This window comes from Buteo buteo, chromosome 6 (genome assembly GCF_964188355.1).
Source record: "Buteo buteo chromosome 6, bButBut1.hap1.1, whole genome shotgun sequence".
Taxonomy (NCBI): domain Eukaryota; kingdom Metazoa; phylum Chordata; class Aves; order Accipitriformes; family Accipitridae; genus Buteo; species Buteo buteo.
Window position 1 is genome coordinate 19,863,911 of NC_134176.1, and position 25,595 is coordinate 19,889,505.

Sequence of the window (25,595 nt, forward strand, 5' to 3'; positions counted from 1 at the left end):
TGCTGAAGTCAATGGAGTTGTACCAGCGATGAATTTGGCTCCTAGTGTTTTGTTTTGACCTTTTCAGAAGGTTGCTCTGCAGGAGCAAAACTATTACACACAGCCAGCGATACCTTAAGTCGAAATATAGAAAAGGCAAAGCTAGAGTGCATAGCACCTTTTTCATTAAGGAAGAGGCCTGACTTTTATAGAGTGAGGGCGAAAGAATTGATTCCAGATAAGTGCTAAACTTAGTTTCATGTTTTCCTGGTGAATAACAATCCCAAGCTGGCCTGAGACTTGGACATCTCTGCATTCAGGCACGGCTGTCTGGAAAGGGCTGCATGGTCTTTCTGTACGTCTGTGCATCAGGATGGTTTTGAGTTGGGTGTCAGTTCCTGCAGGTAGGCTATTCATCCGCTCACCAAAGATCCATGTAAACCAACTGAACATGCTAACAGTTCAAGTGTCCTGAAATTGCCTGGCAGTGCTCCGTGGTGATCTTTATTACCAGGTTTTTCTGGAATTCAGTAGACAGCACAGATTCTTCGTGCACTGCAATTGTCTCAGGAAGGCAGGGAATGGCGCCGTGACTTTGGAGTATTTTCAGCTTCAAGCCATTCTGTTTTACACCTTTGGGTGCACTAATCCAGGCTAAGAGACAGCAGCATGTTTTATGGCAACTGACAGGCAGCAGTGCAACTGAGAATGGGCCCTCAGTATTGGCACCATCTCCCTCCTGCTGCAACGGCCTGTCGTTCTCCACTGAAATTTCCAATGATCTCCGAAAGCAGGTAGCAGCGAGCCATGCGCGATGGACAGGGGCTTTGCTAACGAGGAGGGAGACAGGCAGAAAAGCTCCGTTTCCTCCTCAGATAGCTGGATTTGGAAGGATGGCAGAAGCCCAGAGAGGTATATTGGAGGTGTGCCCCGGGAGGTCCCCTTGCCTGCAGCGGGGCTCAGGGCAGCGGGAGCCAACACCGGGTGCTGCCGCGGCCACAGCGCGAGCTGCCGGAGGGGGTGGCCGGAGACGGCCGTACCGCTGCACCGCCTTGGCCCAGGGGTGATGCTGGGCCGGCGCTCCGCTCCTGGGTGCTGTCTGTGTGCTCTTACCCCTCTTCTCATCGCTGCTTCTCTTCCTCTTTTCCCACGTCCAGGCGTCCCCTGCCCTTTCCTTTCATGGGCCCCTTTCCTCCCGTCCTCCCCAACAAAGCCGCTCCCCAGCTGTGTTTAAGAAACCGTTGGTGCCAACCCGACATTTGCAGACCATCGGTCTGCTCGTGCAGGGTGCTGCTGTCCCCAGCCCTAAGGCGGGCTGTGGGCTTTTGGCGGGCAATGTCTGACCCTGCATGGCCTGGCTCAAACGGACCAAGGCCTCCCCTTCTCCTTAGCTACTTGTATAGTAAGTACGTTGATGTGCAACAGCTCCTGATTTTCCTGGTGGGAGAGGGAGGAGGGGTAGGTCTAAAGATTCCTTGAGTCACTCGCACCTACTTACTATCCTGCACATGTAGGTGAGGTGAGAGGATTTCTACACTGACAACTCGGAATAAGACTGTTGTTCATGTTAATGGAAAGTTTCATTTATAATATTGCTCACTGTTTTCCACGCTACCTTTCGGTTTGTTGTTTTTTTTTTTTAAAGTCAAATACAACCTCAAATTCCTCATTTGTGCTAATCCTTGCACCTCGTAAATCCTTTACTAAGTGAGGCTTGAGTCCCTGTCCCAGTAGAGGTTTCAGAGCAGGAGGCCACAGGGCAGTCTCCCGCAGCAAGGGCTTTCTTACTTCAGTGGAGTCTACTGCACTCTGTTTACTAGTTTCTTCTGAAGTGTTATCATAAATAATTAAAGCTAAACTGTGCTTGTTAAATAAATGAGGAATGCACATGTTCAGATGCATTATCTATGCTTTAATTGCACTCATTTGTTGAGGCCCTCCTCCTGTCAGGAGGCAGGAGCCTTCTGCCTGAATGGAAGGCTGTGGGAGCTGCAGGACCTGGGCTGAACTACTGGGCCCTCACTCGTTTGCCCAAGAATTTTTAAAGCACGTTTTTAGCATCGTGGTGAACGTCATCCATTGCTGTGAGATGATGTTCCTGGAGGCAGGAGCTGTCCTTTTGCTACGGGCTTTAAAAATGCAGAGAAACTATTTCATGGGGTGAAACCTCTACAGAGGGAGTGTCTTACATCCAGGCTGCCGTCCAGCGTGTACAGGACGACCAGGTGAAGCCCAGCGTCTCTCGCGTTTACAGCCGTGCAGGTCCGTGCTGCGTGCTTCCCGGGGCACGCTGCCCGCGCGTGCCCCCATCAGCCTCCCGGCGGCTGGGCTGCGGGGCTCCCCGACGCGCTCCCCGTGCTGCCTCCTGCACGTGGGCTTCTGGTAGTTTTAATTTCTCCTGCAACCTTCTCGTGTGCTTACGTAACACATACATGCCAATGCACATGCTGCATATGATCTCATACGTCCTGGTTAGTGGCTGCTGCGCAGCTGTAGGCGCACGGGGCCCCTTGGGGTTCACCGATGTAGCATCCCTTTCAGAAAGCGATCCAACTTCATCTTAAAACTGGTTTTAACACTAATTGCTGCACAGAGTCTCACAGCCATCCTGATCAGTGATTTAAAACTTCTGGACTCAGTAACTCTATCTTCATTAGGAAGATCTGTTTTTATAATAATTGTCTCTAAAGAGGACCTGGGGGATTATTAAGAGATGGCATTCGTTATCAGTAAAAATACCATGAAGAAATTTCCTAGACAAATGTTGATGTTCTGGATGTTGTTAATTTTTTTCCACAAGGAAACAGAATTTTATTTAAAAAGCATGATTATCTTAATAATTATCTTGAAAGCTAAATTGGATTTTAAGGCTTAGTCTGTGATTTAAGGCTTGGTCAGTGATTTCTAGGTGGTTGACACCTGCAGAGCTGAGCAGCTGGGAAAGACTAAGGCTGATTATTTGGGGGAAAAAAACCAAACAAAAACCAACAGAAAAAAGGGTGCAAAGGAAGAGGAGTGGTAGTGTCATTGGTAAGGAAAGGCTTTGGTAGGATTTGACATTCAGGAAGCAGGCAAAATTGGAGAGAAGTGAACTCAGGCAGCAGAAACAAACTTTGGAGCTTGAGGGCTGAATGCTGGGAGAATATGGCAGATGGAGAATAAAGGATTTTGGGGTGCTTGGTATTTTTTTTTTAATAACTAGGAGGGTTACAAGAGAGTCTAGTAGCTAGAAGATCTGCTAGAAGACTGTGTGATGACTAAGTAACTAGCAAGAGGACTTGCTGGTGGCAGGACTGAGGCTGGTAGGTGGAGGTGCAGTAAGGCTGCCCTGGCTTTAGGAAGAGATGGGCAGAGCAAGATGATGAACAAAAGGAACCGGTGGCTGCTGAGTTTCTGGAGGTTTTCTAACTTTACAGAAACCAGATTTGGTGCAGATCAAAAGGAAGAGCAATACACTGATACAAGGCAGCTGTAAGATCAGAGTCAGATGTCCGTCTCTACAGTCACCAAAGGAACACAGGTATCCCTAGATACTTCTCACAGCATCTAAAATGGTTTTTATTGAAAGATTTTTGTCTTTATAGAGGACGTGGTTATAGAGCAAGAGGGAATGAATAGATTTGCTTTTTTTTCTGTTCCTCAGCTTTGCCTTCTTGATGTTTATTTTGGTTATTGTGGCTTCTGAGGCTTTTTGAATTAGTGCTTATTTCTTAAACAGAGTGCCTGTGAATGGTCCAGAATCTCATGTCCAATGCTGCGGAAAACATATTCTAGTGAAAAGGAGTGGGAAAGTGAATTTTCTTTGAGGAGATAAGTTTTTGAATGATTGTTTGTATCTGCATCTAGAAGAAAGGAAATGAGTATTTCTTATGGCAGCTGAGAGATGGTCATGAGGAAAAGGAAGCCATTATTAATTAATCATCAATTATTACTTTAATATTTATGTAGCACTGTGTGACTGGTGCCCCACAGGGAAAGAGGATCATCTCTCTGCTTGAGGAGCCTACATTCTAAATTTAACCATGGTGAGGGCTGCTCATGGCAGATGATGTGTTTTCATCATTCCCTGCTCTGCCTCAGCTTTTCAGTTGAATCCCATTTTAATTCCCCATCCCCAACAGAGGGGAGCCTGCGCTAAGCAGAAATGGCGAGATCAGAGTCTAAAAGAGCACAATCAATGCAGTAAACAGAGAGGCAGGATTATAGGTCTGATCTCAGAGTTATATCTTGCAATCCTTACCCAGAATTGCAATAATGTAAATAAAACCTTTCCAAGAATAAAGAGTGCAGGATTCGGTGCCAATTTGGAGAGACCTGCCCTTCCTGGGCCCTCAGACTGGGGTCCAAGTAAAGTTTGGTTTGTTTTTGGGTTTGGTTTTTTTTTTCAGAGTCTTTAAATTGACACACTTAATGGTGAGACCTGGCCTGCATGGGACTGGTGGCAGCAAGACTGGGATGTTTCTCTCACAGATGTTTGCCCTGACCTTACCTCTTGCTGAAGTCCCATTCCTATTTCTGTGCTTTGAAGCAATTGTTTCTAGATGCTGTGCCTGTACCTGATACTACGCTCAGCTGGCAGCAGTCAGCAGGGTAATGAACTCTGATAGATGTATTCTGATAAAACCCATGTATTTAGTTCCTAGTAATTAGCTGATACATCACAAGGGTTGTATTGTAAGGAGGTAGTTCTGCGAAGTGTCAAACTGAACTCTTTGATTTGAAGAATATGTGTATGTGGCAGCCCACTTGAAATAGAGTGGATTTGAAAGGGCAACTGAAAATATGTAATACTGAGAGAAACCAATGTTTATGTGAAGTACCTATCATTGTCAAAAGTGTGGTGTAGTGGCTAGAACAGAAAATGGGAGCCAAACAGTCTAGGGTCTATTTTTGGCTGCAGCATATCTGTACTGAAGTCAAATTAATTGGAGCTAAATACAGAAATCTTTCCTTATATAGGATTTTTGTTCTACTTTCAGAACTCTGTAACAGGGATGTGCTATTTTGTTTTTCTAGAGGATGATCTAAAAGCATGGAAGGAAGTTGCCGTGTTTCGTATTAATGTATGCAAGATTTTTCCATAAGCATCTGAGTTAGCATCAGACATATGACTTCTGTGCTATGATGAATGAATCTGTGGAAATCTATAGCTATTGCCAGATGCCAGTCTTGATCAGAAATCTGTTTGCTTTACTGAAATTTTGCATAGATATTTTTCCCTGTCAGGTAACCTATTTAAATATAAGAAATACTATAACAGTCTTATGGAAGTTTCGGGGCAGAGAATCCCTCTTCTGCAGTGTAGAAGCCCAGGACAAAAAGACAAGTTTTCATTTATTGGTACATTTTCCTTTATTTGAATAAAAATTAATTTTTTGAATGTGACTTTTGCTTGTTAAAAAAGTTCCTTTAAAAAACCGAACCAAAACAGTCTGTTGTCTCCAGGGGCATGCCTGTGTAGTGCTCTGTAAAGGTATCCTAGTGCTGTCTGAAGGTATCCCAGTGAACTGCAGAGGAGCTCTGTTGAAGAAGTTCATCTACCTGGACTGTGAGTTTATCTTTGTGCTAGCGTGGGGACATTGTTTACAGGACGTGCCATAGTTTGGCTGTCCCTACACTGTACCATGCAGGGGGTAGCAGATATATCCTTAGAGATTACCACACCAGAGGATGTTGTGATTCCCCTTAGTTTCAACTAGCTTCCAAATCTAGATCATTGCTCATATGTGCTCCCAAGAGTGGAGGCTTGCTAATAGTTACGGAGAAGAGACAATTTAAGCATATGGGAAGTGGACTCTGCAGAAACATGATTTGACAGTGGTTTCATCCTCTGGACTGGCTCGGGCCTCCATCGTGCTGAGTGTGCTCTCTCAGTCTGTGCAGAGCTGGGCACGTCCCTTTTGGGGATCAGTACCTCTGTCGTGATTTAACCCCAGCCGGCAACTAAGCCCCACACAGCCTCTCACTCACTCACCCCCAGTGGGACAGGGGAGAGAATCAAAAGGGTAAAAGTGAGAAGACTCGTGGGTTGAGATAAAGACAGTTTAATAGATAAAGCAGAAGCTGCGCACGCAAGCAAAGCAAAACAAGGAATTAATTCACTGCTTCCCATTGGCAGGCAGATGTTCAGCCATCTCCAGGAAAGCAGGGCTCCAGCACGCGTAACGGTGACTTGGGCAGACAAACACCATCACTCCGAACATCCCCCTGCCCTCCTCCTCCTTCCCCCAGCTTTATATGCTGAGCATGACATCCTATGGTCTGGAATACCCCTGTGGTCAGTTGGGGTCAGCTGTCCCAGCTGTGTCCCCTCCCAACTTCTTGTGCACCCCCAGCCTCCTCGCTGGTGAGGTGGTTTTAGAAGCAGAAAAGGCCTTGACTCTGTGTAAGCACTGCTTAACAAAAACATCTCCGCATTATCAACACTGTTTTCAGCACAAATCCAAACCATTGCCCCATACTAAATACTCTGAAGAAAATTAACACTATCCCAGCCAAAACCAGCACAACCTCCTAAGAGTAGGACCTAAACCAGTACTTGCAATGCACAGTCCTGAAATAATTCACAGAAGAATCTGTATAACAGGGTGTGTTACCATCTCGTCCATCTGAGTTAGAAATTAAAAGTAGAGCTATCAGAGGAGGGGGAGACACCGATTCAGTTGTCTGCGTTGCTGTCTCCTGCCTGCTGCGCAGCAGGACGGGCACAGGACTAACAGCAGCCACAGACAGTTTGGCTGTACTGGTTTGTGTAATGGCTGAGGGCCAAATATACCCAGGGTCATGCTCATTTCTGTGCAGGACGTTGCCCTTAGGCAAGACAAGCATCTTGTAAGGTGAATATCCTGCTATAACTGCCCTCCCCTCTCACAGGAGTGCTGTGTCAGTGGGGAGAGACAGGCAAACCTTTAGGCAGGGCTTTAAGATGACACTTTTCAAAGTACCTGAAGGCTGTAGCTATACTAACTTCACTGAAAGTCAATTAAAAGTCAGTGAGACTTGGGCTCTTAAATCTTTCCAGTGCTTTCCTTACAAGTTAACATCAGTACTTGAAAATCTAATCTGTTGGCTATGCCTCCATTGCACCATCCATCTGAGGATCTCTAATCAAAGCTGTAAATATCTATAAATCTGTAATACCTTATGAATTCTCTATATTGACTTGAGTTTTGGGATGTTTACTGTATGAGTATATTGATTTAGGTTAATAGGAAAAATAACCCAGTCAGTAATAAAAGCTGATGGTAAATCACTTTTCCAGAAGCGCGGTTCAGGTGGGTGACAGGCAGTGTGAGGATGGAAGGATCCTGCAGGCAAAGGCTAGCAAGTCGGCATGAGTGGCTTGTGTGGCCAGTCCTTCCCTCACCGCGGCGAGGGAGAGTCCAAGGGAGAGCAGGGTCTCCTCAGGAGCTTGTGAATGAGTCAGCTGTAGCCATGTAACCGTCGGGTGACAGAAGATACCACCTGCCCGCTCTTCTTTATCTGGCTGTTAAGTAACAACCTGAATTTAAAGGAACTGTTGTTACTGCTGTCACAAGCCTCTGACAGAAGTCCAGTGGAGTCCTCACAGTCTGTTAGATAAACAGGGTTCATGCTCAGGGTGCTGCTTCTCAGGCCTGCCTCTCACAGTGGGAGCAGCTGCAGGATTGTGCCCCAAGAAAGCGAGTGATGCCTCACACCCAAGGAAGGTGCCATCAGAACAGCAGAGGTATCACTGACTGCAGCACACTTCACCTGTATCCCATGCTCATGGAGGGAAACACCCGTAGGTTATCCCATCCAGCAGGTGGTATGGATCTGTACCATTTTGCTTGAAGCCATTCTGTAGACTGCAGGGAAAAATATTAGCGATCCGCAGGAAAAGCCAGGCTGCCTGACATGGATGTAACGTTAGGCTTAGCCGCAAGACCAGGAGCCGTAGAATTTGTAACCGGAGTATGTTTTTTCTCATCAAGCTCCTTGGGATGTTAACTCACATTGTTCTAACTCAATCTCTTGTCCTTGTGGTTTATAAAGCAAAAGAGCTTTTTTGCCCTGTTAATTTCCTGAAGCACAGTGTATTGCTTTCTTGTTTTAAATAAAGCTCCTGCTCTATTTTTGAATAACATAATGAGTGAAAAATGGCTTTATCCATCCTGGTGGCAGGACAGCAATTTGTTACGCTGCCAGCTGGAGGACCTGGATCAGAAACAAATTTGGGTTCCCAGGCTCTGCGCCAGAAGAGCTGAGACATATTTTTGAGGTGATGTGCTTGGACTCTAGAGGGAGATTGTTGACTGAACTGAGCTGCTTTCAAAAACATCCTGCCAGCTGAGCTGCAAAACACTGCTGGTCTTTGCCTCAAAATGGACAGGTCTCCTGCCCCGCATTGTGCACGGCGGTTAGGAAGTGCTCCCAGGAGCTGGAAGCACAGGTGAAGAATTCAGGATACTTTGAGCAGAAATTAAGTTCCTGCATGTATGTTCACCCTTATTTATCAGTTATTATTATTGCATCGATCCAAGCACAAGGAGGTGACGTGTAATGATGAGTACAGGTTGTTGGAGCAGGGGTTGCCCTTTTCACATGAGGCCAGAGCTGAAACTTGAGTACAAGATGATGCAAGGCCATTGCTTCCCATATCACCACCCCGGACTTGACATAGCCCCATGCCACTCCTTGAAAGCGCTCTCTCTCTGTCCCTTCCCCATAGCCCTTCTCACCACACTCCGCAGTCCTTCCTTATCTCCCAAACCATTTCTACCTTGGCCATGCTCCTGCTGTCTTAGGCAGGTGCCAGGTGTAAGCCAGAGGCTGCAACTTGCACTGGACCACCCTGAGAAGTTTGGTAGCTCTGAAGCTGCAGCTTTTTTAAAGGACTGAACCTGCATAGGGCCTGATCCATTACAGCTTGTGTTTGTGTGAGGCAGTATCTTCCAGCTGCTGTTCTCTCCATGGATAAAGATATCGTCAGCTGGAATGATCTGCTTCCACATTTTGTATAGACATATTAAGTGCTTGGAAAAGCTCCAGGTACTTAAAGTGAGACTATAAAGGGAAAACTACAGAGTGCGACTACAAGGGAAAGCATGTTATTAGGACCATGTTATTGAAAAAGCACACTCTTTTCTCCTATCTGGGTAGACACAATATTGATAATTATGACTATGATTAGATGGTCATTGATGGGTATGTTTATGTATTATGTTTTATTGTTAATGTGTACCTGTAGTTACTTCAAAGAATGAAATGCAGAATTAAGCATATTAGTAGCAATGTCTGAGCACTAGAAAGGCACTATAAAATCAAGAGAAGTCTGCATAGACATGAGTCACATGTCCTAGATATACAGTAATTATCATAGTACAAGAAATAGAGGTTTCAAGTAAAGCTATCAGGTGGCAGGTTTAAAGCAAAGGAACTTTTTTCACACAGTCAATAGTTAAAAAGTGGAACTGCTTGCTACAGGCTGTTGATGCTGAAGCTTACATGCACCTTTTTTAGACAAGGTGATAGAAAAAAAAGTATCTTTGGGTTTATAGCATACCATAGCATCTGATCGCATTTAAGCAGCAGGTCTCTGGAAGTACAGGAAGATGCTGCAGAGTATCATGGTGCATATGCCCTGCCTCTTCCTTAGGACATGGCTGGATGTGGGCAAGAGGAGCTTTGGTCTGACCAGCTTCTTCAGCTCTAACAGTAAAGGTTAAATGGGAGTTATGTGACAGGGACATAAGGGGAGAAATAAAGGTAGAGGGTTGGATGCTGATTTAGTTAGCACTGGCGTAAATCCAAGGGTGCAATCAAATAGTGCAGGGGAGCCACAGTGCCCTGGGGTACCTGAGAGTAGCTTCAGCCCACCTCCCTAAGGACTCTGCAGGCACCAGTATCACACTTCCCACTCAATAAGGCAAGCACAGGCATAAATTTCCATCTGGCCACTTTCAAGATCTTATTCCATCTGCCTGACCTATGAAGGAACTCTGTTCAAGTGGAACCCGTTAATTTCAGTAAGAACCCCCTTTGGGTACTTGACAACCAAAATCCCAGTCTTGAAGAGACTTGGAGCACATACTTGCCATGGCATGCGTGCACACACACACACCTCCCTGCTCACACGTGCTTGCTCACTCATGGAGATTAGCTGCTCGACAGGGGCCGTTCTGCAAGTACAGAGGGGTTCGCGGATGCCAAGTCAGCGTGTACAGGTGCGTTAGGAGAGCCATTAACAAAATCCAGTGAAAGTACGCAGTCCTCCAAATCCAGCGGTGGGCACCTAAGTGGCCAAATTTGCCTTATTGTCCTCTTGTTTCCCTGTTGTCTCTTGAACTTGGCTGATTTTGATGCAGAGACAGTTGCTCTTCCTTTGCTTGCTCGGTACCTTACACCACAGGATCCTGGTCCACAGCTAGGGAGCACGTGCCAGGATTACTCTCCCAGAGCAGCTCATGTGCCAGGGACCCCTCCCTGCGCTGGATTTGTGGGGAGTCTCCAGACAGAGAGCGTCTTTAGGCCCAGTTGCAGTCCTATGCTTCACGCGTGAGTGCTGCATGCTGCTGGCTCCCTAAATCTGATGGGTGTGTATGAGAATCCAGAGTCAACCATGGCTGTGTACAAGGAGTGTGCAAGACCAGCACTGTAGCAGAAGGGCAAGTAGTAAGTTACTGATGGCAGTGCTTGTTCTAGCCCGTTTGTTTTACCTTCTCCACTATTGCAGAAGTTGTGATAATAGGTAGACGTAAGTAACAGTAAGGGTGATACATGTATTCTCTGGCCTCATCTGGCCAGTGTTTACGGACTTTTTCACTCTGCAAAGCTGCACTCTCCCACTGACCACCCTGTAATCACTGGAGCATATAAATGTTAGCTTTCTTTGGATTGGGACCTGTGCATGGTAATGGATGAGCAGAGAGGCAGTTTCATACATAAGGAGGTGAGCATTGTGCAATTCAAAGAAGCCACAACTTTTTGTTTGAGTTGAATATGTGAATTTTTTGCTTTGTGAACATCTGAATTTGCTGATTTCTGGTAAGAAATTCTACAATTTGTTGTAACGGTATGACCAAAGCGCAGAGAAGTGCAACCTTCCTGACAGATGGGCACACACTGGGGTCTTGAGAACCATGAGCTTGTGTGGTTTGGAGAGCTGAGAGGAAGGAGGAGTTGCAGGAGCAGTTTTCCAGTAGAGGTAATAGCCGCACACGGCTTTGGATTGGGCTGAGGTTGCCCTGGTACCTAGTGTCATCCAGCTGCCTTCACCTCAGCGACATCAGCTGGCCTCAAAGTGGTGCTGAGGATTACCCGGTTGGCATGGGAGTCTCGCATGAATTTGCTGAGACCGGTGTCTTGGGACCCCCCCCCAGGTGACCTCTTAGGTCAAAGCCATCCAGGGCACCCTCAACAATAGTGGCATTGACCAGTCAACAGATTCATTGGCAGTTGTAGCCAAGTGTTGGCTTTGTTGCACGCAGTTAAAAGCTGTACTGTCAGTTTGTTTGCTCATCCTCCTCCAGATTTGGCATTCCTCTGATTTTGTAGCCAACTGTAGGTTGTTTTTATTTGGACCAAATCATGCCTTGCAGCAAAACTGACATCACTGCTGGGCCTCGTTAGGGAAATGAGGAGCAGGGTGTGGGGAGCTGGCTGCAGGAAGCACCTCCGTTTCCCACCACTGAACCGGGAGGTGAACTCCGCTTGCCAGACAGGTTAGTGGGGTCTGGCATGTGACGGGTTTCAAAGCAGCCCTTTGCCAACACCCTTCAGCTACAAGAGGCTCAGGAATCTCGTCAGGTGGAGAGCTTTTGATAAGTTAAGACTTGCATGCTATGTGGTGTAGGCTGCTCCATTGCTGTCTTGTGTTAGTCGGGGGATTTCGGGTTTTTTTTTTAATCATCATTTTAAAAAGCAGTACTAACAGGGCAACAGGGTTTCTGTGCATCTCTGGTAAATTCAGAATCCTGGATGTAAATAAATGAAGACCAATCACATGGCTGTCGCTAGGTAGTGAAGTCCTTTTCTTCAAGTAGTGCAGAAGTTCTGACTCTGCCTAGTTACAGCACTTCCAGCTTGGAAGAAAGAGAGTGATTAGTAAAATTGCAATGGTTATTTAATTTGCAAACTTCCTTTTTTTTTTCTTGTGTTTAGATATCACTATGATGTTGCCTTACGTCTCCCACACTTTACCTTGTCTTATACCTTACACAGTGACTGGACTTTAGCTATGTAATTCCTGGCTTTCCCTTTTATCTAGTTGTTTCCAACCTTTGGAGTTCGATTGTGTAACCAGAGGTGTGAGTAACGTTTTTCCACTGAAGATCAGACACATGTAGTATAAGACAGTGTCTTTAATGTCACTTTGTAGTTGCTAGTTCAACATGCAGCGAGTTACTGAAGTTAATTTGTAAATATTGTGAGCAATTTATCTTCCAAAGAAAAGTACTGTTTGAAGAGAGCCAGTGCCTTTTCCAGCCACCCCAGCAGCAAACACCACCGTTTGCGCTGCTAACATTGAACTATAACCTGTCTCTTATTTCACGCTAAACAGGATAACAAAGCATTCTTAGAAATGGGCTGTTTCTAAACATATCAGAAGCTTCTTTCAGTCCAGCACCTAAAAAAATGAAAAGAGTGTTTTTAAAGTCCTCTGTTTTCATTTTGGCACAAATCATAGGTGTTCACAGAAGTATCAATAAGCACAGGCTCTGGAGATGGGCTGCTTCTCATTAAACATGCATGTGCTGTTGTCTTCTTACTTCTTTAGACCCAGTCTTCATTTTGAGGTCAGACTTTAATTTCTGAAGAATGTAGTTTAAAGCTATTTATAGCATTTCGCGATTACCTGCAACTACTAATGAAAAAGACTTGACAACAGAGAAATAAATACGTAGCAGCTGCAGCTGCTTTAACTTTGCTAGAGGTAGTAAAAAAGAAGGCCTAAACATCGCAGCGAGTTTAACAAGGGGGCAGAAGCAAGTGAAGTGTCTGTTTGATCGCAAAAAGTTTTACAGGCAGAAGCCGACAACACAGGAGGCTCCGGATCCCTGTATTTAAAGTTTACTTTGCAGTTTGTCTTGAGTGGGGTCAGTGTTGTAGTGAATAATTTATAGGCAGCATGAATGAGCTCATTAGTCACCTTTTCAGAGCTTAAATGAGTTTTGTGGTTGTCATTACATGGGCCTTCTGTTCAACGGCACGGCAAAAGGACGGCTCAGCGGCTGGCTGGCTTGTGGCAGGACAGCCCGTCTCCTTCCAGCCTCAACTGGCCTTTGTCTTCTACTGAAACCCCTGCTCTGCTGCGCAGTGCTGGTCCAGTAACCTGCAGGGGTTTCTCTAGTGATAGCTTTTTTTTTTTTTTTGGTTATATGTGATGTTTGGTTTGATACTGTGCTGTTTTCATGCTGTATTTCTTTTTTCCATTATGGAAAAAAATACTGAAGATTATGGGACAAATGATGTGGAATAAGTAAAACGCTCTACCTATGTACAACCAATAAAAAGGATTTTTCTCCTCAAATGTGCTTCAAAATTTTGTTATAGCCATAGCGTTTTTTTGTCCTTGAAATGTTTGTGGAAGTGCTAAACTGTGCTGGAACTAGCTGAACCTTAGGAGGAGACATAACTATCAATGTTTACAGGACTGCAGATTTAAAGAAAAAAAAATTCCCAAGATAATTTCGTAGTGCTTTGGCTGCTGAGGCCCACTCTGTCCTTGTGGCATCCTTGTGATAAACCTGTGGAATGAGAAAATTGTCTGCAAAAGATCTGTGAGGTGTCAGATGCGCAGTACCCAGATGTCTGCAGCTGTTAACTGAAGTTACCTGTTGCCAAAAAGACTAGAGCAGTGCCAAAAGACCTGGCATAAATTAATGCCCCAGTGGATAAGTCAGACCATAATCATAGTGAACTTTTGTCACCATGGAGAAGCCAAAAGCTACTCGGGGAAACCCACCTCACAGGACATGAATCTGGCAGCCAGGGGGTGGTTCTCTGGCCATAACTGGCAACAGAAGTTGCTGCTGGGATGTAGGTAATTTAGTTGTGCTTTTTTTCTGTGCCAGCTTTCCTCCTTCTTTCCCAAATCTCGCTTACCTGCTCTGCCTGGCAGCTGCTCTCAGGTTCAGCCATGGAGCCCGCCCCACCTCTGGCTGTGGAGGGGAGCACAGGACAGCGCAGAAGCTTTCTGCAGATGCTACTGACTTTTTTTAGTCCTCCCACTGCACTTTTTCATTGCTTTCCATTCCTTGCTCCCCGATGCGTTTGGTAGGCTGGTATGTAGTACTGAAAACACACCAAGGATAAAAGTCTGCTTAATCATTTTATGACATTTTGGTTGTTTCCCCAAACCTGCATCCTCTCAGCATCCCTTCGCAGACACAACTGTAGGTCAGTCTTGCTTGTGCTTCATCACTGCATCACCTCATACAGGCTCTTGTAGCTGTCTCTGCGTTGCTGCAGTCTGGGAATCTAGACCCACATCTCACAGGATTTCCTCCGGGAACAGTGTTCAAGAAATGTACAGGAAGAGTAGTGCCGAGTGCTAAGTAGAGGAAAGCACCCTGGAATATCCTGTCTACAAAGAGCTGGAAATCAAGCTGGGACTCAGTACAATCGTGGCTAGGAAATCCACCTGGCGCAAACAAACGGTCAGAGGAGAATAATTGCTTACTAGTTCTAGTGATAGCAAATTGTGTTTAGTGTCAGGTCGTGAGATGCTCAGTTGAATGAGATGTGAACACAAACTTCACTACCTGTGAGGTCCTGTTGCAACTTACTTTTGTGTGCATAGATGCAAAAATAAAGGACAAACTCCTGAAGTCTTTGATGAAATGAACAGCTTGTATTCAGGAAAGCTGAGGCAGGACTTCAGATGTTGTCCAGAAAGAATTTTGTCTTAGTTTTAGAAATTAAATTTGGCAATACTGTTTGGGAACTTTATAAAAGAACTTGGTTCTCTGTTACAGTTTTCCCCCAAACTTCTGATCTTTACTTCTGTGCAGTGTTGGCTGCTGTTGTTCCTCCACCTTGCTTTTAAGAACAAAAATCCAGTTGATTTCTGGTTCTGCTGACTACTTGTAAGTTTGACTTCAGCTGCCAAATGGTGAATACTAATGTCGAGATAACTCCAGGCCACATTTTGCAGCATTACACCTGTACAGCAGATAGCAGAGTCCAGGCACCAAACCTCAGAAAACAGTTCTTTTTTCAGCCTCTTCAAACACTGCAGCAGTACCAGAAATACTGGCTTGTATTGCAATTAATGTTCCAGCTGTGTTAGGTTAGGTGTGATTTCAGACCAATATAGCCATTATAGCAGAAGACTCCAGTAAAGATACGTTTATCCCAGCAACATTTTGCTTTTGCTTCTGTCCTGGTTTCAGCTGGGATAGAGTTAATTTTCTTCCTAGTAGCTGGTGTAGTGTTATGTCTTGGATTCAGTATGAGAAGAATGTTGATAACAGACTGATGTTTTCAGTTGTTGCTAAGTAATGTTTAGACTAAAGTCAAGGATTTTTCAGCTTCTCATGCCCAGCCAGCAAGAAAGCTGGAGGGGCACAAGAAGTTGGGAGGGGACACAGCCAGGGCAGCTGACCCAAACTGGCCAAAGGGCTATTCCATACCGTGTGACGTCATGTCTAGTATATAAACTGGGGGGAGTTGGCCAGGGGGTGCAGATCGCTGCTCTGGGACTGACTGGGCGTCGTTTGGTGAGTGGTGAGCAATTGCATTGTGCATCACTTGTTTTGTATATTCCAATTCTTGTATGATTATTATTGTCATTTTATTATTATTAGCATTATTATTTTCTTCCTGTCTGTCCTATTAACGTGTCTTTATCTCAACCCACAAGTTTTACTTTTTTTCTGATTCTCTCCCCCACCCCACTGGGTGGAGGGGTCTGAGCGAGCAGCTGCGTGGTACTTAGCTGCTGGCTGGGGTTAAACCACAACAAAGTGTTCCCACAATAACATCGTAAATGTGCCTACATTATTTCATAAAGGTACTATTTCATAAAAATGCTGGATTTTATTGTAAGGAATGCATTATATTTTAGCCAGTGAAACAGAAATGCTGTAGATACTTTTGTTTGCTTGCACTTCTGACAAAGCTTTATATCGGTGCTCCTTTTCTCACTGATTCAGTTCTGTTTCTGTTGGGTTTCACCAGCTGGGGTAAATGAGAACTTGAAGAATAATTAAATGAAAGGCTGGGAAAATGCTTTGTAAATCTGATTCCATGGTCTCAAGTGAGTAAGCAAAAGATAGATCTCCTATCACTAAGCTGGAGTAAGCTGGGCCTTCATAGCGTGTGCAGCTTGTACCTTTCTAGTGCTTGGAGTGGGAGAAGAAAGGGGGAGTGTGTGCTTGTAGAAGACATGGGGCAGGAAGGCAGGGTACGGACTGCGCTCGGAGCAGCTGCAAGGCAAGAGCTGCTCTTTTTCACGGAGTGAGGCAGTGTTTGTCATCCGGGTTAGGTGTGTTACCTCTGTACGAGGCAGAGACTCCGGCTGTTTGGGTGGGAATTCAGATATGGCTGTTTCTCTGCCCCAAAAGTGGGCATAGTGCAAACAACAAAACCAGGCTGGTCTGGTGTGGTTAAAAATAAAAAAGTGTTGATGCTGCAGGTTCTGTATGAGGGACTGGAGAAGAACGCTGGGAACAGGAGTTGTGAAAGAGGAAACACGTATTGTATTCACAATTTAGTTTTTAGTAGTGCCTGAAGGTGTTCATCGTGCTTCTGCTCTGTACAAGGTTACATCCATTACCTCAGAGAAAATAGAAGTTTCGAAATGGCAAAAGTGATGGGGGACGCCATTCTGCATGGGGGAAGAATGGGAACAAAACGAGATGGCCAGGGTACCGTGTGAGAGCCTGACATGTGTCCCACTATGAGGGTCTGATTGCTGATCACAAGGGGCAGCAGCCCTGCCCACTTCCATCTTTGAAAGGTACCCTGCACATCAGGACCCTTTCAGAATTGGGAGGATTTTGGGTATAGCTGCATGTCAAATTATAAATCCTAATGAGCAAGCTTAGTTGGGAAACTTGCAACAGACCTCAGGGAAGAAATCTGACTCTGATGTAGAGAGAATAAACATTACAAGGATGCCAGTCAACAAAGACATTATAATTGGAGATCAGGTTAGGAATGGGGGCTTAAAGGTGAGGATAAAAAGTGCAGGTCTCTTGAATGGTGAGACTGGTGAGGTCAGAGGGCAGAAAGTAGAAATATTTAGCAAGGTCATGTGGCATGGTCATAATACTAGCAAAGGAAGATGTTCCCAGCAGAGATGGAAATGGAGGGGGGAAGATGAGCTTCGGAGAGTTGATAAAGAGCCCATGACCCTTGCTGTGCTCATGTGCTCGATGGCTCGTGGGAGGTTATCAGGGATTCCAATCTAGAGGAGGATAAGAGATAAAGGAGTATAGGGCGATGGCTGGAAATCCTCATTAAATAAGATGCTGCAACATCTGCAGTTGGTATTCTGAAATCTGAGTGGAAAGATTAGAGTGTTGTATATTAGCCCACAAGGCTAAAGTGCAGCTCTGCACTGTTGGTACTTCTAATCGGCCTTCGGTACGGCAGATACTTCGCTCTTGATGTACAAACAGTTTTCATCTGTCAGCGCTGCAAATCTTCCGCTAAATGAGTTAGTATTATTCCTGTCTTAGAAATGGGGAAATTGACACCCTAATAAATTTGGTGGCTTGCCTAAGATTACAGTGAGCTACTTGATGGTCATACGTCAGATGTTCTGCTGCTGCTGTAGTCTCTAAGCCAGCAGTTAATGATCTTTCAGTGGTGCCGTGTCAGACAGTATTCTCCTTTCTTAAATAAGTTGTATTAAGTGTTCCAGCAAAGAGTCAGAAGCAGCTGGGGGACAGTCTTCCCAAGAGGCAAGATACCGGTGTTTACCTCACTGCTGGTGTTTTACCGCTCTGCAAGCCAGCAGCTCCGGTTGCTGATGAGCGCAGGGGTGAGTGGGAGCCAGCGAGAGGCTGCCCCGCACCGCTGCCCCACGCGGGGTCCCTCAGCCGGGAGCCCCGCGCCAGCCCTCCGACCCGGCGTGCAGTCTGTCCCCCTGCTCTCCTAGGCTTCTGTGTCACCCGCTGCTGGCCCCTGCGCTCGAACACGCTGGCTTTTCTGTCTACACGGCAAATGTCTCGCAGCGGTCCTTCACTGTAATCCTTAGTGTGTGCTCTGGGGAAACTCCTACCCACCACAGAAAAGGTATAAAACTCTGGAACTGATCTTATTCCACCCATATCGATGGGGAATTTGGCACTAACTCTGAACAGAACTGAGCCGTGTACCTGAGTAGGACGCATACATAATGCATTCAAGGTGTAATATTCTTTGCATGCTACTCTGCATCTCAGGAGGCTTCCCCCTTCTCACTTCAGAAATACTTCTCATTAGCTGAATTCTTCTTGGTAGTCTGTTCTAAGACACTTGACTTTTACAGGTGATGATAAATGTGATAAATCTCCTTGCTTGCTGATAAAGAGAAGTGTTGATTCACTCAGAAAAACATCTGAAGCATTTGGAGTAAATTCAGGTGGGTGGAGTTAGGACTTGGTAATTTAGTTTGGGTTTGAAACCAAAGGGCCATGAGATAAGAACTGTGTAAACTGCTGGTCTGCTGACTGCTGGAGCGCTAGGGCTGGTGGAGTCACAGGGCAGGGTTGCTGGTGGGTAACAATGACAGTCTGCTGCCTGGTAGGTATTCTTCCCATTCTTCAATCTAGCTGCTGGCCTGTCTTCTTGAAAATATGCAAGAATGTGAAATAGCAGTTCACTGGGTAGGGGAGGGAAAGCTATCAGCAAAAGGTCTTAGCGAGTTATGACAGGAATTTCTAGTTCGAGAGAATCAAGGAAACGCTTTTCAGCCCTATGCTTTGAGAATGAGGTAGTTGCCACTCTTGTCTAAAAATGTGAATTTCCCAAGTGTCAGAGAGATTAAGAGAGGTAACCCGTGCCTTGGGAAATGACTAAGTACGGACACATACATGCAGGAGGATACAGTGGTGATCCTGCTTAAGCAGGATAATATCGACTGTGTGGGCCAGCACAGTATTCCTGCAAGGTCTCGAGACAGCTGTCCTAACTTTTCTGAATAAAATGGCTAAAATGCTTTTCTTCTTGGCTTAGGGATAACTTCTGTGTCCAGGGCTGCACTGGAAAGGATCTATCAATATACCTGTATTTCTAACTCATACTATGTTGTTCATACCTTTCTGCAGCAGACCTTCTCTAATACTGAAAGGAAAATTAATTTTGAAGTATGCTAAATCTGCAAGCCTCGTTTGCCCACAGTGGAAAATCCTTGATTTTTGTGGATCGGCTACGAAACAATTTCGTGTCCTTGTTTTGCGGGTGGACAGCCATACCTTAATTCTGTGCTGCGAATCGCTGAAGCTGCTTGAGGTCAAGCATGTTGCATGTGGGAGACCGTACGTTTAACTAGTGCTGTCTAGACTGGGCAACTTTTTTTAAATTTTTAAATCGAGTTAGTTCCCTCCATTTAACCGACGGTAAGTTTTTTTTTTTTACTCGGGTTAATACTGGTTATGTCAAGGCACGGTAGCAGAGGAGAAGATGCACCGTTCTTCCCAATTAAATCGGGCCTTACTTTAAAGCACATTTCCTTAGACTAAAGAAATAAAGTGGGGTTTTTTTTCCTGGGCAGTTATTGGAGATTTCTGCAGCGTGGTTCCCCGCCGCACCAGGCGAAGACAGACCCTCCGCAGAGGCCGTGGTTTCAGGATGCGGTGCCGCAGCAGCAGCAGAGACCCTTGCCTTACCCCCGCTGGTTGCTGCCCGCAGGCCTGCCCTCCTGCCCTCCTGCCCTGCCGCCTCTGCAGGACCTGCCTCGGGACGGTCGTGCTCGAAGCTGCCTGCCGGGCTCCCCTCGCACCGGAGGCTCGAGTCACGGGTCCCTGGTGGCCCTGCAGGTTTTGCCCCTCGTGGGCAGGAGTTAACTGCCCGCCGGGAGATGCGCAGGACGGAGCCCGCCGTTTCGGCGGCGAAGGATGTCTCCCCTGCTCCTGCCGCGGGGGGAGGGGGAAGCGAGGCTCCGGCGTCTCGGTCTTCGGACCTCCGGGGCTTGGCGGTGCCTTCAGCGGCCACGGCGCAGCTGATCGCCGTTGAGCCGCGGCCGGTCGCTCTGGCCGGGCCTCCCGCGGCCGCCAGGCCACGGGCGGGGGCAGAGACTCGTACAAGTGGGAGCGCCGCCGCCGGTGCGGGCCGGCAGCGCCGTCCGTTCTCTCCGCAGCGCAGACTCGTCCCCGGGCGCTTCCCGCCTTCCTCCCGACCTCGAAGACCCGCCCGCCCCAGGCAGACGCCGCCGGCCCGGCGCGACCCCGCCGCTGCGAGGCCCGCGGCGCCCGCCCGCCCGCCTCGGAGGCGACGCCGCCGCCACGCCGGCGGGCGGGGGGCGGCGGGCCGGGGCCGGGGCCGGGGCGGGCGCCCCCCGCGGGAGGGACCGCCTCCCGGCGGCGGGGGCGGGCGGCGGCGGGCGCCCCTGCGGGGTGGCGGCGGGCCGGGGTCCGTCCCCGCGGCCTGCCGTGAGGCGCGCCGCCCGCGCCGCCGCCCTCCCCCACCGCCGGCGGCCCTCCCTTCCGCGGCTTCTCCCGTCTCGGCTGGCCCAGCCCACGTTTTCCCTCTCTCCCCTCCCTCCCTGGTCATGTGTCGCCTTTTTTGTTTGCAGTGGAAACAATTTCTCGCTCTTCGGCTCGCACCGAGGCGGACCGCTGCCCGTCGGGAGCGCGGGGCGGGCGGGGGGGCGGGCGGCGGCCGGGCCCCATGCTGGCGGCGGTGCCCCCTGCGCCGGGACCCCCGCGGCACCCTCGGGGCTCGGGCTGAGGCGGGGGGCGCGCGATGCCCGGCTCCGTCAGATGAAAGTTTGCGCCACGGCCATGAAGGGACCGCGGTGAAACCGCCGCCCCCCCCGCCCCCCTCCCTCCCCGCCAGGTAAGTTGCTGTTGTCGTCGTTCGCGGGGATTGCGCAAGGCGCCGGCCCGGCCCGGCCCGGCTCGGGTCGCCCCGGCCCGGCCCCGCGCCACAACTTGGCCAGGAGTTGGCGCGCGGCCGCGGCGTGCGCGCCGCCGCGTCCCCGCCGAGCTCGGCCGCCCGCGCCGCGGGGCCGAGCCGCGGGGCCGCCTCCGGCCCGAGGTGGTCCCGCCGGGGGCTTCCGGGAGCTGCCGGGGCAAGGACTTCGGGACACGCTCAGGCACACACACGCGCGTACAAAACAGAGGCTGGAGGAGGCGCCGCCCGGCGGGCCGCGACCGGCGGGCCGGGCGCGGGGAGAAGTTGCCTTCCCGGCGCGGCGCGGCGCGGCCGGCGAGGGCCGGTGACATCTGGCCGGCATTGGAGGTATGCGCGCCGCCGGCCGCCCTCCCTCGCCCGCCCAGCCGGAGCAGTCCCAGTCTCCTAGCAACGCCATTGATTGGCTGCCGCGGCGGCCAATGGGCGCCCGCCCCCCGCCTTCCCTCCTCACCCCCCCCCCCCCCCGTGCGACAAGTACGGTGGGAGCGCTGCGCGGGGGGGCCGCCCCGGTGCACCCCCCCCCCCCGCCCGGGGTTGTTCCTTCGCCCCCCTCCGCCGCCGGGCCGCGGAGGCCCCGTCGGGCGAGCGGCCGCGTAGATGCGTGGTGGAGCACCCGCAACTGGCAGCGGATTAAAAATGTTCGCCCAACTGCGGGCTCTCATGTGACCGGCGCTCCTTTGTCTGGCGGCGGGGCGCCGCGGCAGCCGCCGCGGGCCTCGTTAACCCCCCACCCCCCCCACCCCCCGGGCGCAGCCACGGCCGGGCCCTGCCGTCGGGGCGGGCGGCCCCGGGCTCTCCTCCTCGCCCGCGGCGGCCCCGCCGGGGAGGCTGTCCGGCCGGGCTCCGCCGGGCCTCCGTGCGGAGGGGGCTCCGCGGGGCCGCGGCCGCCCGGTCACCCCCGGGGACCGCTGCCTGGAGAGGGGAAAAAAGAAAGGAAGGGGGGAAAAAAAGGGGGGGGGGGATATGGTGTGATACGGCCCTTTGGGAGGATACTGGCAAATAAGCAAATTAAACAGAAAGAGAGCAGCATGTTGTCATAGCAACAGTGCAATTAAATTACTTTACTGTCAGCCATCATATAATTTTCCTGTTTAGAAGCTCATGGGATGTAACTTCCATTTGGAGTCAAAGTTGAGTGTGCGGCGTAGGTAGGCGATGCCGGTGCCCCTGGACGCCGGCGATACTCGTGTGTTTACCTTCTGGCTGTGCGGGACGCTGTTTTGAAAGCTAGGAAGTGGGACCTACGTAAGTTTGGCCTCCCGGTGTTTATATCTGCCTCGGTATTTTTTCCTCTTCCAGATTCTTGTGTAAAACTACGCATATTCGCTGAGCTTGTTGGGTGATGGTGTGTATTAAGGGGCTTCTCTGCATAAAAGTTCTGTATGTTTCTCTCTTGGTAATGGCTGCTTTGGTGTAAAGTGTTTATAGGAAGACCCAAAGAACTTTCCTTTTTCATTTTTGCCCTTTTGTAACAGCTGAAATAAAGTCCATTGTTTCTCTTTCCCTGAATGGCTATCTTGCTCTTTTTTTTTTTCCTGTAGATGGGTGGTTCATTCTGATGTTACCTGTAGTTTTTTTGCCCTTCGTTTGCAGTATTGACTGTGTGACAGCATGACTTCAGGGAACTGCTGAGGATACATTTTAGATACAGGGAATCATCTTGCACTCCTTCAGCACTTGTGCAGGAAGTTTCGTTGTTTTTAAATCCGTTATTAACTCCTTCCAATTTTTATTTTGTTCTGTTCACATCTCCAGACCTAAATCCTGGCAGTTTTACTGTACGGAGAATCTAAGGGAGCCTGTCTCCTGCTTCTGAAGTAGAATTGTTGGGCTCCTGTCTGCTGCTGTTAGGTTGGTCAGGTGCCCAACCTCAGCCAGCTTCTGAAGGGCTCGGGTCCTCCCGAACGCTGCCACTCACAGGTGTTCGCCCCGGGGCCTGCTGCTGCAGTAACCTCAGCAGCTTGTCCCACCTCTCCTGGGCCACTGTTGAGCATCACAGTAGTCTTTCTGAGTCTGTTTTCTACTGTGTTTGAAATACAGTTCAGCTTCTGTTAGTCTTCTCTGTTTATATATGTTTTTAAAGTGCTCTAGTCCTCTGTCGCTTGTTCTCCCGTGTCTTGTCCCTGGTTCCAAAACTACTGTGGTTGCTTTCCCTCTTCCTTTTTCCCACCCTTACTGGTTTTGAAGTTCTGCTGTCATTTCTGAGTTTTGTTGCAACTGCGACTGTAGTTAGATTGGATGCTTGTCTGCCTCAGCCTTTAGCCAGAGTGGCTGTAATCGCGGTGCTGTTGTATCATCCTCAAAAGTGAAACAGCTGAACTTAATCTGAAGCAACTGGCCTTAAGCCCCTCTATTTTATTTTTTTTAATTTTTTTATTTTTAGTTCACACGCTTATTAAAGTGATACAATCAGAGTATTCAGTGATTTGATATACATATTTGTCATTAAAGGGACATGTCTTTACGATTTCCTGTGTGGGGCTTCACGTACATGCAGTACTGAAGTGTATCGGGATTATCGTCTTGTTCCATCGACTGAAATTTCTTCCCTTGCCCCGACTTTAGATTATTTTACTCAACCGTTGCAGATGAGTGTTTATGTGAGTCTGTCATTTTTAATACAGATGGCAAAAGGCCGACTGACCGGTTAGGGAAAAGCTGTCAAAATGTTACGCGGTATCTTTTTATGAGCTAACTTTTCTCTCTGTTTCTTTCTCCCCTTCCTTCGGATTTGCTCTCCCAGGAGTTGCTGTCTAAATGGGTCCAGTCATGCCTCCCAGTAAGAAGCCAGAGGGCTCAGGAATTAGTGTTCCCAGCGGATTGAGCCAACGTTACCAAGATAGCGATTTATCAAAGGCGCTTCATGATGACGAGGACCTAGATTTCTCTTTGCCTGCCATCAGATTAGATAAAGGGGCCATGGAAGATGAAGAACTAACTAATTTGAACTGGTTACACGAGAGCAAGAACTTGCTGAAAAGCTTTGGGGACTCAGTGTTAAGGAGCGTTAGCCCTGTTCAGGACATCGGTGATGACACGCCGCCGTCTCCTGCCCACTCTGACATGCCCTATGATGCCAAGCAGAACCCCAACTGCAAACCTCCTTATTCCTTTAGCTGCCTCATATTTATGGCCATTGAGGACTCGCCAACCAAAAGACTGCCCGTAAAGGATATATACAACTGGATCTTGGAACACTTTCCGTATTTTGCAAATGCACCCACTGGATGGAAAAATTCTGTGAGACATAATCTATCCTTGAATAAGTGTTTTAAGAAAGTGGACAAAGACAGAAGTCAGGTAAGTCTGGAACTCTGGAAACCTGTCTGGCTCTGAAAATATTCACCTGCTAATCCCAGAATGTGTCCATTGCAGTGAAACGCAGGATATGCAACGCTGTCCCTGGTAATGTAGTTCATTAAATTCAGAGAGCCAACATTTCTTTAGCTTGGCTCATTCTGATTTTATTAAAGTCATTGTCTAGACATCTGTAAGAAAATACTTGGTGTGTGTGTGTTTTTTCTTTTCCCCCCAGCTGGTGTCTTCATGCATAGTGGTTAAATATTGTTTTTAGTTATCATGCTGTGGTAATGGTTTCCAGCTATACTAGATGAATGTAATCATGTTATAAATAGGCTGCTTGCTGTTCTTGGCTTATACAAATGTATAGTGAAAGGGTATGCCTTATGTAAGAGCCCATCGTTTTTTCCCTGTCTGTGTTGTAATCTGAAAAAACTGTTCTTTCTCTTAAACAGAAGTAGTTCTGAATTTTGGTGATGAAGCTTCATTCCAATTCGAGCAGGTTTTAAAGTAACTCTTCAAAGAAAGGAGATAGGTCTGGCATCAAAGGTGAAAGTTACCATTCAGTAAAATTTTCGTTGTTCTCTCCCTGGGCTCGTGTAGCTTCTGTGACTGGTGTGGTGGCAGAAGCCCGGGGAGCACGTTTTTGCTTTCAGATCTCTGTTGTTGTTGCCTGGTTTCATTGCTGAATCCTCAGCGGTGTCTGCAGGAAGGGGCTGTGTGTGAGGGAATGGGGAAGCGAGCCGAGCCGAGTGGTGGAGGCAGTCCTTTGCATAGCCTTCTACCTTGTCAATCTGCCTGGGAGCAGGTATCAGTTTCCGAAGGGGACCGTCTCAAGAAGCAGTGGTCTGGATGAATCTTTGGCAAAGTACAAGTATACCGATAAAAATATCAGCTTGCAGATTAATTTCACAGGCCTTCTCACAGGTTAGTGAAATAAATAGCGGGTAAAATCGCATCACTGACTGTCTGTCTCTAAAATTGGCTGAAGATCAGAAAGAGGACACTTTCTCCTGGCAGAAACAATAGATGCACTCAACTTTTGTATTTCAGTGAAGTAAATGCCGTGATTGTCTTGTAACTGGTTACCCTGAAACTAGACTTCTGTTGGTGGTGCTGTTCTCCCTATTTTGTGTGCGATTTAACTTTAAATGCTGTGCAATAGGAGCTCAAGTAACTCTAGAGGAAGAGTCATACCTTACCATAAACTAGCAACTTCTCATTTTAGATTACTTAACTTTCTTTTCTCTGGAGCTTTCCTTTTTTAGACAATGGACGCTTTTATCTTT

The 25,595-nt window shown here is 48.0% G+C and overlaps 1 protein-coding gene across 5 annotated transcripts in view; it reads left to right on the forward strand.

The window, feature by feature from the left end:
- The window catches only part of FOXN3 (forkhead box N3), a 215,850-nt gene that overhangs the window by 51,925 nt on the left and 138,330 nt on the right, over positions 1 to 25,595 (forward strand). For 3 of the 5 annotated variants that reach the window (XM_075030009.1, XM_075030013.1, XM_075030014.1), the window contains exon 2: positions 23,750 to 24,306. In XM_075030009.1, the coding sequence (XP_074886110.1) occupies positions 23,764 to 24,306 (543 nt within the window). In that variant the 5' untranslated portion in view covers positions 23,750 to 23,763. Of the gene's footprint in view, positions 1 to 20,674; positions 20,929 to 21,960; positions 22,252 to 23,749; positions 24,307 to 25,595 lie in introns of those variants that run through there. The other 2 variants (XM_075030010.1, XM_075030012.1) reach the window with 2 other exon arrangements.